General features: G+C 39.1%; 1 protein-coding gene across 1 annotated transcript in view; it reads left to right on the plus strand.

The window, feature by feature from the left end:
• Positions 1–12679, plus strand: part of nck2a (NCK adaptor protein 2a) — a 30405-nt gene that overhangs the window by 8895 nt on the left and 8831 nt on the right. Inside the window, exon 2 of the mRNA XM_086092036.1 lies at positions 9373–9614. Within this exon, the coding sequence (XP_085948162.1) occupies positions 9389–9614 (226 nt within the window). The 5' untranslated portion in view covers positions 9373–9388. The remainder of the gene's footprint in view (positions 1–9372; positions 9615–12679) is intronic.

Here is a 12679-nt window from a genome sequence, read left to right on the forward strand (position 1 = left end):
ACAAGTGGTAAAAAATTACAGGGGGTTCTTCATTTAAGACGCCCCAGATTAAATAAGATTTCCCCCCCGTTTATTTTACATTCATGTTTATTCATACAGATACTGTATTTACTGAAATTATGGCTTTGGAACTGTGTTAGTGGAAGCTCGTGATAGTCTGTAATGTATGTGTCAGATAAGGATGTGCCAAAAAATCGATTCTCATTTAGTAAGATTTTCAAATGTCCCAAAATCAATTTGATTTCAATTATTTTATACTGTCTGGCTCTTGTTTGTGTGTGCCTTAGTTTGGAGCGCTGTTCATGTTGTACACGAATTGGCCACTTAGGGGCAGTGTAGTTCCGCACGTTCTGATACAGTGTTAACTTGTAGCCAGATTAGAAAGTAGAAGTAAAAAGTCACGATCAAGCTATGCCAATAAAAGTTTTTTTTGCAGCGTAGGAAGAGCATATGCCGGTGAGTAGGGCTGGGCGATTATGGCCCAAAAATAAAATCTCGATATTTTCAGTCATTCGGGACGATTTCGATTTGAATCTAATAAACCCAACAAACATTTATTTAAAAGTTTCATTTATTCAAAAATAATTCCTGTGCTAAATGTATAATGTATACTGATTCTAAATCAGTTTTAACGTAAACTTTAACATTCATAGTTAGCAAAATTACAGCTCGCAATAACATCGGGATGTAACAGAACATAATAACAACAGCTTTTAATAGTCCAGAGACAAAATTCGATTTCACGATTTAGCAAATTTTCAAGGATTCGATTTTCAAAATGACGATTAATCAATTAATAATTAGATTTATTGCCCAGTCCTACCCGTGAGTAATTTTAACATGCTTCTCTGTATACAGTGTTCCCTCACTTTAACGCTTTTCACTTTTCACGGCCTTGCTGTTGAGCGGATTTTTTTGGTGCAATTTTGCAAGCATTTTTTTTTTTACAGTAATGTACCTATTTGATAAAGGTTTGAACATTGAGAATGTTTAAACAAGAGAGAAATGTGAGAAAATGTAAACGCCTCGATGAGAAAAGTGTATAAACTGTGTGGTGCGGGGTTTTAGAGCCTTAAAACATTTATAATAAATGTAAAACATAAAGCTAACCATTTTGCGGATTTCATTTATTGCGGGTATTTTTGGGAACGTAACCCCAACGGGAAACGAGGGAACACTGTACAATTCCTGAAGCGTTTTTGTTTGAATAGCCGTTCTTTTGAGTGATTAAAGTGCCGCGAGTAGTGCGCTAATGCTAATTAAATAAAGTCAGATTCTTTGCACATCTATAAATTGAAGCAGAAATCATTGCCAATCAAATATTTGAAATCACAAATTGTTGTGAATCGAACTACATACCGAAACATTGGAATCATATTCGGTAAGGGACTTGCCAAGATACAGGGACAATTTCATGATCATATTTTGCTTGATTGATTCTTTTTGTGTGTGTGTGTGTGTTTTAATTGCCTGAAAAAGTGTGCCTTATTACCAGGCTGGCCCTTGTTACTCCAGATTACGCTAGTACGTTAATACAAAGTCCACACCATGTCTGTGTGTAAGGGGATTCCGCAATGCCCTGTTGTATTAAATATGCCAACCAGCCACTGGCCTAACTGCTGCCAATTATCCGATCGCGCTTACTGTGATGGTGAGTGGAAGTTCACACGGTTGCAGCAATATCCCCTCCTGTGTAAGAAGCAATGGCAGATAAACTAATAAATCCTCTCAGGCCACCACGTCTGCTCATGTAGCCTCTCGTGCTGCTTACTCTCCGGGGACACGCACGGCAGCTAGCAGCTATTTAGCACAAATCATTACCGTGCGTGTTTGTAGCATCTGGTTGCAGGAATATAAATGAGTGTTTCTCTTTCGGCATCATTGTATGGATTCGGCTGGGCGGGGATATGTTCACTGCCGTTGCTGTAGTTTATCCCCAGCAGGCAAACGCGGTGGAAGTTTGCTGATGTTCTTAGTAAATTAATGTGCTATGGGGAATCTGCAGTTCTCCTTTAGTTTCAGATGATGGCTCAGTATTTTTTTTTTTGTTCAGTTGAAATGGTTCATACTGTATATTAATTTCAGACTTTTGGGGCCACACTGAACAGAAAAAACAACAACGGCCAAAACGCAAAACCTCATATGTAGAGGATTCTCTGTCAGAATTTACTTTGGATGGTGAAAACTGGGAAGGATGCTTGCTTTGTTTGCAAGATAGCCCCCTGACCAAAACCTCCATGTATTGTTAACTTATAAACAAACAATGTATTATGTTTTGGATACCTTTGGAAAAATAGCATTTAACAAGAAAACAACACAATTTTTCCCCTAAAAAAAAAAAGGAAATTTTTGGGATATATTTTTTTATAAATGGGAAAAAGTTTTGTTCTCTTTGGAGGAAAAATAGTTGTCCTTTTAAGTGATTATAGTGAACAGCAATTTAAAAAAAAACAGGCTGATTTCAATACTGCGACTTTGTTACTGTACAATACTGTAATAATTCAACTGATCATTAATAAAACTAATACAGTGCAAATTAAAACTGAAATGACTTCATTAACAAACAGTTCTGTTCTATGCGATGCTATTTCGTTGAAAATATACCTAGAACTTGTTCCTTTTGCAAAACAATATACCATGGTACGTCGTTTTTTTCTGGAAAGCAATTACATCAAAACTCCCTTCATTGTTTCCTTCTTTCCTGAATTTACAGCAATGTTGCTGGATAGTCTTTCCTCATTTTTTTCCATCCATTTTTTATGGTTGTGCCAGGGGACATGAATACTACACCGGAGCACGAGAAAACAAAAATAGCAACGTTTCTTCCGACTCTAGCCGAGAGACAAAGCTTAATGATCGCAGCTTGCTGCAGGTTGTTGCAGAGAGGATAGCTTTTGGGGAAACAAGCTACCCTGGAGGGCCAGCGTGTTTTTCGTGAGCCGAGATGTGTGCATGGTGAAAAAACAACAGTTTGGGAAAACATCGAGGAGCTCCTGCAAAAAAACTAAAATAATCCATGGTAGTGAAATCAAGCTTCTGTCTAAAGCACAAATGTGCAACTGCATTCAACTTTCTTTTAGCGCAGAAATATTATGAATCTCAGCGGGTGACGGAAAGTCAGATTCTTTGGCCACTGAAAACGAGACCACCCAGCAATGGTTGCCGTGGAGACTCACTCAACAATGTTGGCTATGCTGATATGAGAGAGCCCTAAAAAAGTGATGGAAAATGATTAATTAAAATTAAAAATTGCTTAGATGTGGGATATAGTGTAGTCAGAATAAAGGGTTATTATACCTTTTTTGTCAATGGAAAAGTGTGTGTTGCGTTATATGAACTTAATTTGCAATTCTCTGCTTTTATAGAACAAAGGATAACACTTAAAATGAGGGGTGCGAAAGTGTTTCACAGATTTTTTTTCCTAGGTTATATTTTTCCATTTGTTTGTTACACAGATTTTTATAATGGTTGCGTCTGTTGCTTTGTCGGTAGTGCAACTGAACAGTAAGTACTAGCTAATTGAAAATCTTACCTGTGTACAATCTGAAGTTTCTACACTTTAGAGAACATCAAATTACTCGGCAAAAAAGGGATTATTCCAGCTGCTAAATTCAAAATATGCACAGAGTGATCATTAAATTTGACTATTTTTATTATGTTCACTTGGGAATTAGTAAATAATCTGCATTGCAAAACATTAAGCATGTCCTTGGGTTTGTTGACTCTCAGGTTTAATCTGGCCCAGTTTGGGGTTGCAGTAGACCTTTTTTTTCATCCCTTTGATGGGTTAAGAGCAGTGCACTAATCCTAGCCTAAGCCTAGTCCTGTTATGCGAAGTAGACTAGCTGACAATCCATAAATAAAATAAAATCAAATAATTTTGCTGTATTGCGCTGTTTGTCTCAACACAATTAATCACCAATCAAGTCCACGTAATTGATAACAATTTTATTAATTAACTGTAATGACAAGTTTGCTCTATATTATTTATTTGGTTAACTTGTTACTAACATTACTATGAGATTCATTAAAAAAAATTTTTTTCCAGTTTAATACGTTTTGTAGAAACTTTATTTGGACGTACGCCACCATTGACTTGTTACGTCGCAACGCATTCCGTGCATAGTGACGTAGAATGGCGGCTGGCTCTCTACCGAGCAATTTGAAACGCCTATAAAGAAAGCAAGGTATGTCTACGTTGCGTTCCTAAAGGGACGATCAAAACTCTTGAATGCGTCTGGTGAATGACGAGAGCCCGGCACGGGGGAGGGGTGACTTTCCCGATCACATGTTGTTTCTTTAGGAACGCTACGAGGCTTAACTTGCTTCAAATGCGTCCAAATAAAGTTTCTACAAAATGTATTAAACTGCAAATTATTTTTGAAAAATGAATCTCATAGTTATGTTAGTAACAACCAAATAAATAATATAGAGCTAACTTACAGTCGGGGTTCCTTTGAATGCTTATAATATTTAATCAATTACTGTGTCCATCTCTCGTTCAAACCACACTGTTTTGATCAATTTCACTTAAAACCCCATCGAGTAAACAGCCTGAGTTACTCTCACATTAGATCCCGGTGTGCATGCGCGCATGTGTGCGTGTTGAGGCGACAGATTGAAAGCTTGTTGAGTTGATAAACTGTTCTAAGAGCCGCCAGCGAGTCAACATCTTTTAGTAGTGATGTGTAGCAGCAGCAGCTTTACTTGTAAACGCCACCGAGCTGCTTAGTGGGCCAAGTATCTTTGAACAGGACCATTGGGCTGATTAACATTGCCGAGCCTCAAAGCGAGCTGCTGGCTCTGCTCAGTCAATGTCCAACGCTCATTGAGTTTACTCCAAATGTTCTCTTAAAGCAGCTTCCCCTCTTGAAAACCGTGTGGGATGAAGTGGAAGGAGGAGGGTAGGTGGGAATGTGTTCCCATTGGCTTGAATGCTCCTTGTGTTTGACCTGAATGGCAGACACCGAAAGCTCTGCCAGACCTTTTTCTCTTTAAACATCTACTCTCTTTTTTTTTTATAATTCTCTTTTACGTCCCTTTTCTCTTTGTGCCGTGTTGAAAGAGCCCCTGAGCATTCCCGCCTCACTATAAGGCGTCACGACGGGTCGGCGAAGGCCAAGTCAGCAGCCTGTAGCTCATCTATTTTCTCTCCTCTTTCAATTCTCAGAGGAACGTGCAACTGGAAATAACCCCCCAAAAAGCACCCACACCCACTAAGGAGACCAGGTTTGATGTCAAATTAAATTCAGGCCGATTTGTTTAGTGCATGGTAATGTAGTTCTATGTTGTTTGCTGTAAAGGCAGTCAAGTGAAGTGATGGCGGCGCGTTTACAGATGTGATGCATGCTGCAGATGTCTCTCTGATGCACATAATTGGCCCGAGAGGAGGCCAGGCTTGGTTTGAAGCGGCGTCCCTGCTCTACGGCAAATGAACAGAGACTTCCAGGAGACAAATAAATTGATATCGTGAAGCAGAAGGGAGGTACAAGCAAGTGGCGTTCCGCTTGAATTGCTAACTATGTGGCAATTCCTGAAAGAAGCGAAAAGGATATTGTGGTTATAGAGTGCAATGTTTATCCTTCCATATTTCTAAAAGCCAACCGATACAAACAACATGGAACCATTTCTTAGTTTTGTATTAAGTAGCTTATATTTTAAATATTTATAACATAATATTTATAATATATATGAATGCAGTGTTTGTAAAATATGGCATTCTGGTGGCTTGCAGCATTATCATTTGCTGGTTAATAACTGTCTTCACTATTTGGCTGTGAGTTGAACATCAGCATGTTAAGACTTAAAAATTGGTTTCCTTGGTTGACAGGGAACTTAAAATATTCTGAATGTTTTGCAGTCCTTTTTGCATCCCAATTGGACGTTAGCATGTACAGTTTGCGGCTCACCTTCCAATAGCCGGTTGTGTTTTCTTTCTTTACGAAGCAGCAAACAATAGAGGATTAATTAACAGCTCCATGAAATGATATGGTATTAACTAGGGGTGTACTGAAAAACGATTTGAATCGGAAAACTGTTTTGATTTGATTGAAGTTGACACACAATTTAATGGTTATAAATGGTCTGAATATAGCTTGAACAAGTTGATGGCCCGATTTAAAACAAACTTATAAATTGATACAGTGGACCCCCACTATTCTTGGGGCATAGAGTATGTAAACCGAGCTTGTTTACCTGCCGGTTACATCTCGTTGAAGGAAATACTTTATTTGCAGTTCTGACAAGTTAATTCATATTGTAAAGTAGAGAGACGAAGAAGACCTTTAGGGTAAGACAGACCATACCGCAAGATGCAAACAACTGATCAGCAAAAATAATCTGAAAGCCCGATTAGAGTTTGCAAAAAAGTACTAAGATGAGCCACAAAATTGATGAGACCAAGATTAACCATAGTTATGGAAATAAATCTAATAATGTATTCTAATGACAAAACGGCCAATAAAGTGAATGTTTTGCTAGTTTGCGATCAATGGCGAGCTGTGTTTACATTTCCGCAGTCACGTATGCATGTATATTGAGGAGTGAAGTACGCACACTTGCATCCACTCAAGTGACACTTTATGCCGATTGCATATTTATAAATATGCAAATGAGATTCACTTTAGGCAATAACTAATACTCCCTATCTTCACATCAGTCAACAGACCAGCAGCGCAAATTATTGTCTGCCATTTGCGTAAATAGATTAATACATAGATAATAGATACATTGGTCATTTCTGCAGGGGACATGTCTAACCTAGTAGATATTGCAATAATCCACTATTAAGTCTCTGTGCAAGGATCATGGTGGCTCACCCATCCATGCGGCTGAATCATTGCAGTACAAAATGGAAATAGAAACGTGCTGTGATTCAGCAGCTGTAGCCCGGGGCGGTGAGAGGACGCAGCTTGTTCGCATACCTCAGTCTTGTCTTACTGTATGGAAGAATCGATGTCATTTTAGGACTGGTTTTCCTCTTGCCTTGAATTTGGTCTTCTGCTGCGACTCAGCACTTTGTTAGCTGCCTCATGGAAGTGACCCTTCTCCGCTGCCCTTGTTGCCCCGTTCGAGGTGAAATCTCTGCTGAAAGCAATTCAAACTCTCCCAGTGCTGTGTTGCACAATTTCTCTCAAATCAAGTTTGACAGCTTCAGTCACTGCAAGCACAGACATATTTATGTCTCCATTGTAGCACTTTCAACATGCTTGTGCAATGATGTCACCACTCCTTTTTCGCTTTAGGGTTCCTTCCACGAAGATTCCACAAAATTGCTGCATCAGAGGCTTGACAGAACACCTGACACTTGCCTTATAAATGAAGCCAACCAAATGTGGGATATTGCAGGATTGTGTGAGCTTTCACTCCGCAACATAGTATCTTGCAATCAAATAATTAAATGCAGCATGACAATGTTTTGTCATATGCAAAATACTTGCGTAAACAACACAAAATGTTGGGAGAAACACGTTTTGAGTATTAAACTTAACCATATTGTCCCATCGTTGCAGAATTCCCGTTCACATGGGCAATTTGCCTCTGTTACTGCTCGAATAACGCCTAAACAACCGTGTACTTACAAGCGCTTAAATCATCATAGGATAAATACTAGTGGTGTCAAAATGAGTGCGTTAAGTTTGAGTTAAAGTTCATTTAACGCCACATTTAATGACCACCCATTACTTGCAAAGCCTTTACTGGGGAAATTCCAGTCGCAACGCAGCAGACGCATCCAAGTCAAAAGGTAGCAGTAATTAAAAAGAAAAGAAAAAAGTAATGCATATATTTGTGGAGACTGGGGTTAAGTTGTATTTTACAATGTAAAAAATGTGCAGAATTTCACAAGTTACTTCATGTTAAAGATTAGTTAACTCTTAATATGAAAATAAAAATACGCTTTTTTGGGGGGGTCTATGTTGAGCCTTGAAAATGGCGAGTGACACTTAAAAGTTTAGGGACCACTGCATTTAAAAAATAATCAATTAATAAATAAATTGTGCTGTCAAATGATTCAAATTTTGGAGAATTGTGTGTCAGTTAGGGGAGCATTATCAACTTGGTCACTTAAAAAAAAAAAAAAGTAAAAATATTTTTTACTCATGACTGCCACCTATGGCCTAAAGCGTAACTGCAGCCTCCCAAGAAACTGTGGCATCATGTCACATGTACTCATTTAAGCATTGGTGGAGCATGCATGATGTAGAAAAAGCTTTAATATTACCTTTATGAACTGCACAATGCAACTTTAATCTCCACAGAACTGTCCTGGAATTGCGGCATCAACCTGGGAGAAAAATGACCAGGTTGGCTTTAATCTCCTCATTTTGTGTCTTTGCCGTTTTTGCAAATCAGCGACAGGGAAAATACCGAAAATGTTGTCACTCACAGGCAGTGAAACGGGCTGCTTTATCCAGTAATGGCTGCATTGTCTCACACTTGGTGAAGATAAAATGTAATACCTTCAGACTGCTACCCTCTACCCGAAATCTCAGTTTTTCCGCACACAATTGGATCTTTTATGTAACCTAATTTGTGCGACTGCATTCCTCATTAGCCATCACTCTCACTTGTGGTTGCTTGGCTCCTCCATTAGTATCCCCTTCATACGGTTCGCCATCCGGTTCGTGTCGTATCATGAAAAATCACTTGAGCCGAACTGAAGTCCCCCTGAAGTTAATAACACTTGAATCGCCTTCAGTTGTAAAACGGTAGTGCGGCATGAAAATACGACTCATGCATTGGAATAATTGCACTTCCTTCATTTATCCCCGCGATTGCGCTTCCAGCTGCAGGCTTTTGACATACTGCTGAGCTAAATATAAACTTGATCGCTCGGATGGTTCTCATACCATGAGACTCCTTTTTTTCATCGCTGAAACAAATGGAGATTCCCATATCCCAGCATGCATTTCGCCTAACTGTCTCTCACGACCTTGCTGCACCATCAGACTTGTTGGATCCCTTAGAAGTTGCGGTCGTCCAGCAAAGTCAACTCGACAAAGGCCAACTGTTGTTCACGTAACTATCATGTCTTAAACTGGACATATTATAACTGTATTTGCAGGTTTCTCTCTTTTGTCTTTGTTGGAAAACTAACAGCAGTCAGTCACTTGCGATTTTGCTGCTCCAATGAATTGATATAATTGTTAGTATTGGATATTAACATGACAACAAGCGTTTCCAGATCATGTCATTCGACCTTTCAGCAAACCGCATATCTCCTTAGGGCATATCCTCTCTCACGGCAAATACTGATGAATGGATTAAAATTATGCAAGGCTCGAATGAACTTTTCTTCTTTGAGGAGCATATTTGCTATGGGCCCGTTTGCGCAACTCACGCTTTCTCTCCCTCCCTCTCTTCCTTCCACAGGGGGACTCCATGAAAGATGACAGAGGAGGTGATTGTTGTAGCCAAGTGGGACTACACAGCCCAGCAGGACCAGGAACTTGACATTCGAAAAAACGAGCGCCTGTTCCTGCTGGACGACTCTAAAACGTGGTGGCGCGTCCGCAACACCGGCAACCAGACAGGCTACGTGCCGTCCAACTATGTAGAACGCAAGAACAGCCTGAAGAAAGGTTCACTGGTGAAGAACATCAAGGATACGCTAGGTAAATACAAATTGGGTCGCTTGCTAGTAGTCTGTGCTAGCCAGTCTCCTGTTGCATTCTGGCATCACTTAAAAAAATAAAGCCACCCAAGCATTTTGAATAAAATATTATTACAGTTTACCTTTAATCTGTACAGTTTAATAAAAAAATAAATACAAGGAACTAGCTCTGGTAGGAAGAAAAATATGGGGAAAAAAGGTCTCTACCTACTCCTCAAATACTTATTAAAGATTTTAAAAAGTGTTCTTGTTTTGGTTTGTTAAAAAAAACATTTTCCCAGGTGGAAAAAAGAGAAAAGAAAAAAAAAACATGTACATTACTGCACGCCATAGATGGGAATAACAAATCACATACCTGTAAGTTTCAAGTCGTTACTGTAAGTAAATCTTGCGCAGTTTTTAAAACAATTTTATTACAGTAATTTCTGGACTATAAGCCGCGCTAGCTAAATTTGGGCAATACTCGAGTTTATTACACATAAAACCCGCACCCAACTGTAAGCCGCAGGTCTTTTTAATGTTACCGCACGGGGTTCCCGCTACTTTCTTTTCCATAATGAGGGTGCAAATTGTCTCGCTCTCGTTCTGTCTCTCCTACTGTATTTGGGCTCCCTTGTTTTGCTCTGCCTGCTCTTCCTTTATAGTGCGCCCCCTTGTGATCTGATGGATAAACCGCACCTTTGTATTAGCCACAGGGTCGAATGCAAGTGAAAAAAGTAGCCGCTTATAGTCCAGAAATTACTGTAATGATCTTCAGAGCTGCTTCCATCGCTGTTTGTGCTTGGGTTGCCACTTCATACCAGCAAGTGACTCTGACTGGGCTGCCAGGTTGATGCGAATAAAATGAAAAAAAAAAAAAAACATTTTATTTCTTGCATCCTTTAAAAAAAATAAAACTTGTGTTAGAATGCAGATTTCCCAAATATAAACAAAGATGACTTGTCAACTAATGTAGTTCCAAGTCAAATGGAGTCTCTTGGATACCAAGTTGACATCAAGTTTTCTCCAGATTTTGTCCTAAAAACGTCAACTCCAGTCTGATTCCAGTCAAGTCATATCACTCGAGTCCCCCACCTCTGCTGTACATATTAGCTAGTAGCCAATAAGGTCATATATTACTAACTACTTAGATCAGCAATGTTAAATGTTTGTTTGCACCATAGTGTTGAATTTTTATTTTGAGTTGATATTTATACAATCAATACGTTTCTCAAAATTGTATTGTCTTTGTGTTTTTTTTCTTTTTTTCTTCTTCTTATAAATTACCAAAGAGCTACGCAAGCCATTCAAAAATACCTCCATCTACATCTAATTTTTACACTAACCGTGAAGGGATTATATGGTAGGAACTTGAGGCTGTATCGCTTCGCCCCACTTGTGTGGCACCAAAGATGCTTAGGAGATTTTTCACCTCACTGATGGGCAGTTTAGTTCATTTTTAAGTACCCCTGCTGCATATTTAGCACCAGCAAGATGAAGTCAAATCTGTGGAAAACAAGCTTTTAATTGGGAGACTCTCTCTGAATGCCCTGGACTCTTGTTTCCATGCCAGTGCCCTATTGAGCAGAAAAATGCTGCACAGAGGAGTCATGGCACAGCCTGGAAGTAGCTCAACTTCCCGGAACAGATTTTGATTGTTTTGCCCATCCCAAGTCAGCACAGCTTTCTTGTTTTCTTTTCCTGTGTGTGTGTGTGTGCGCGCGTGTTACCTACAATAACAGTTACAAATGGTTGACGCCTTTAACTTCTGCTTTAAAATAACCCCAGTTATGACTCTCATTAAGAACAGATCACAGTTCCCAACTGTTACAACGAAGCCCTACTTCACCTAAGATTCAGTTATTCCTTATTTATTTATTTATTATTATTATTTATAAGACAAAAAGGTTTGTTTTTACTTTTTTTACTAAGATTGTTTGTTGTCTTACAAAGCTGCCATATTCCATAGATGTGAAGTATAGAAAGCAGCTCTGACCTAGTTGCTGCTAAACTTGGATGCTTTACTTTAAATATCTTATGCTACCAGTGCTTCTCAATTACTTTTTTGTTACACCCAAGGAAAGGGGGGGGGGGGGGTTAACGCCACCATAACTCTCTACCGCAACTACTCGTAGTATCATTTGTCTATAAAATTGTTAAATCTAAATTTAAAATTGCAAATAAAAATTAAGTTAGACAATGAGAGTGCCACTGCCACCTACTGGAGTGGATTCACAATTACAGTAATTTCTGGGCTATAAGGCACATCTGACTATAAGCCGCGCTAGCTAAATTTGGGGAATACTCGAGTTTATTACACATAAAAGCCGCACCCGACTAAGCCGCAGGTGTTTTAATGTTACCGCACCGGGTTCCCGCTACTTTCTTTTCCATAATGAGGGTGCAAATTGTCTCGCTCTCGTTCTCTCTCCTACTGTATTTGGGCTCACGTGGTCTGTTTTGCTCTGCCTGACGCTCTTGCGCTTCCTTTATAGTGCGCCCCCTTGTGATCTGATGGATAAGCCGCACCTTTGTATCAGCCGCAGGGTCGAATGCGAAGTGAAAAAAGTAGCGGCTTGTAGTCCCGAAATTACTGTAGACTTTATTGTATAGAATACTATAGCAGGGCAAAATAAAAACATAAATAATGGCCTGCCCCACTGTTTGCGAAAGACTGAGTTAGATTAAAGCAGGGCTAAATTAATGAATAATGATTAACATTCAAAGGCGGGAAAAGAGCAGGAAGTCCAGCTGTTATAATTGCAGCATGACTCACCTCTTTTTGCCTTGACCAGGACAGAGAGATGGAAACATCTGTTCTTCAACTGTGCCGTGGTTAAAAATATACCCTGCTCAAGTCACATTAGGCATAACTGATGCACATAAAATTGAAAATGTACTAATTATTTTATATATTTTTTTCTCAACTGCAGATGGGGGAGGCCTTTATTTGTGGGGAAAAAATCTTTTGGGGAATAAAATTGAAAAATATTACAATTTATATCCGGTGAAAATGCCGTTTAGAACTAAAGACTATCTTTATAAACAATCTTCCAAGATTTGAGAATTCCCTATGTGTGTACCTGA

This window comes from Leptonotus elevatus, chromosome 12 (genome assembly GCF_054856555.1).
Source record: "Leptonotus elevatus isolate MCC_2025b chromosome 12, RoL_Lele_1.0, whole genome shotgun sequence".
Lineage (NCBI taxonomy): Eukaryota > Metazoa > Chordata > Actinopteri > Syngnathiformes > Syngnathidae > Leptonotus > Leptonotus elevatus.